This window comes from Plectropomus leopardus, unplaced genomic scaffold, assembly GCF_008729295.1.
Source record: "Plectropomus leopardus isolate mb unplaced genomic scaffold, YSFRI_Pleo_2.0 unplaced_scaffold27621, whole genome shotgun sequence".
Classification (NCBI taxonomy): domain Eukaryota; kingdom Metazoa; phylum Chordata; class Actinopteri; order Perciformes; family Serranidae; genus Plectropomus; species Plectropomus leopardus.
In genome coordinates, this window is record NW_024630070.1 from 1 (window position 1) to 1,950 (window position 1,950).

Genomic DNA, 1,950 nt, shown 5'->3' on the forward strand with positions numbered 1-1,950 from the left:
TGATCAATTAATAGCTGCAGCAGTAATTATATAAAATTTTTGGTAATTTAATTTATAACAAAACATCATATTTTATACACTCTTGTGTTTTTTATGCAAAAATCATAATTTGTAAAGTAACTAAAGCTGTCAGGTAAATGTCATGAGATAAAAAGTACAATATTCCCTCTGAAATGTGGTGGAGTAAAAGTATGAAGTGGGATGAAGGGAAAAGTCTCAAGTTAAGGACAAGTACCTCAAATTTGTACTTTAGTACATCACTTGAGTATAAGTACTTAGTTACATTCTACCACTGGCCGGTGCTAATTTCCAGTGCTTGATCTGCAACAGTGTTCGGGTGGTTGTGCTTGTCAAGTGTCCACCTGAATGCCAGGACCCAAAGTTTCCCAGCAGAACATTGAAACACAGTATGATTAATGTTGTTTACTTAACCTGTTAGTGGCTTTATTATTGTGGCTGATTGTCTAATATCAGGTTGTGAGCTGTGTGTTTGGATTACCTGCAGTGTTTCAGGGAGATGTTTAGGGATGGTGTTGCCTTAAAGAATGAATGACAGCAGTGTAACCACTGACCTGTGTGGATGCGGATGTGCTCTATTAAACGAGCCATGCCCTTGTTGGCATAGCTGCAGTAGCTGCACTTGTACTTTCCATCGCAGGTCCTCTCCAGACCGTCCATCTGTACATCTGGCCCGTCCTCCACGGGCAGGCTCACCTCCACAGACGGAGGGTCGAGACCATTCTGCTCACTCCTGGGGGCAACTGAAACCAAACACACAACGCCTTTAAGATTTGAATTTTTATTTATCAAAGAAAATTGCTTTACATATATGATTTGCTTTATATTCCCACAGGCCTGAAACTTTTTTTATAGACAGTGCATTCAGTGGTGAATACACAAATTTACAAATGAAGGTAATGAGGCAAGTAGGTACAAACCAGACAGACAAAATTAAATAAAATAAAACAGTCTGAACACACATGGGGATTTACCTTATTATTTATATAATAAACCTGTAAGATTTAATAAATTAGTAGTTTTGGTTAGTTTTTTTTATTACATATTTTTAAGTCTGAAAGTGTTTTAAGATATGTATCTAAATCTGATTTTTTTTTATTTATATATGAGGACAATCTTCTTTTAAAATTGTATTTTATGACTTAAATACTTATCTAAAAATAATGAGCAAATAATTATATTATTTTCATTCTTGGAAAATTTTAGATTTTTTAATATTAGAAGCAAATAGGGCTCTTTTAATAAAATGTTCTTGACAAAATGTCTTTGGAGACACAACTGAAAATCAGTCCAGAAGACAGTCACATGTACAAATGGAAAAAATAAGTGTTCTCATGTTTTTACCATATTATAACAGAAGGTGCATTTGTCATTAATATCAGGAATGTATAAAATTACAAAACATTCTGGATAGTATCTGTGTGTAATATAAAATGCAGCTCTTTGATTTTGTTGGGAAGCACATATTTTGAAAGACAAAAAAAAACAAATAAATTATTCCATGTCTCACGATAAAGAGTCAGGTCTGTCCATTTATATTTGGCAGTTGCTACTGTTCTCGGAATAAATAAACAAAAATTTAATTAAGTAAAATTTTAATATTTTTTTTGTTTTTGTCAAAATGGAGCTTCCATACACAGTGATGTTGTGACTGGCTACCCACCGGCTTCAAACTGCTCTCCTGACTCCTTCTCTCCGCAAACAGAGCCTGAGATCATGTTGACATGCTGGGTTTGTTGTGTCAGGTACTCCTGAAATTCCTTCACAAAATCCACAGGCTCTGTTTTTATCTCTTCCATTCTCCTTTTTCTGTATTGAACCTGAAAAGAGATGATAGTCACGCACTGCTTTCACTCGTAACTATTACTGACGGTAACGGCAGCTAACGCAGCTGCGGACTGTAAAATGACAGTTAGCTCATAGCTACAACAA

At 35.1% G+C, this 1,950-nt stretch overlaps 1 protein-coding gene across 1 annotated transcript; it reads right to left on the bottom strand.

Moving 5' to 3' along the window:
- Window positions 1–145: 145 nt before the first annotated feature.
- On the bottom strand, window positions 146–1,939 carry LOC121937843 (zinc finger protein Pegasus-like). Its single transcript, XM_042481145.1, has 2 exons — window positions 1,682–1,939; window positions 146–761 (listed from the first exon to the last, which is right to left on the bottom strand). The coding sequence occupies exons 1-2, from the start codon at window positions 1,815–1,817 to the stop codon at window positions 496–498; spliced, it is 402 nt and encodes a 133-aa protein (XP_042337079.1). The 5' UTR covers window positions 1,818–1,939; the 3' UTR covers window positions 146–495.
- Window positions 1,940–1,950: the final 11 nt, after the last annotated feature.

Excerpts from the sequence above, each read along its gene's own strand:
- LOC121937843 (XM_042481145.1), bottom strand. The coding sequence starts at position 1,817 with ATGGAAGAGATAAAAACAGAGCCTGTGGATTTTGTGAAGGAATTTCAG. Across the intron at positions 762-1,681 it reads AGGAGAGCAGTTTGAAGCCG|TTGCCCCCAGGAGTGAGCAG; the intron begins GTGGGTAGCCAG and ends GTTTGGTTTCAG.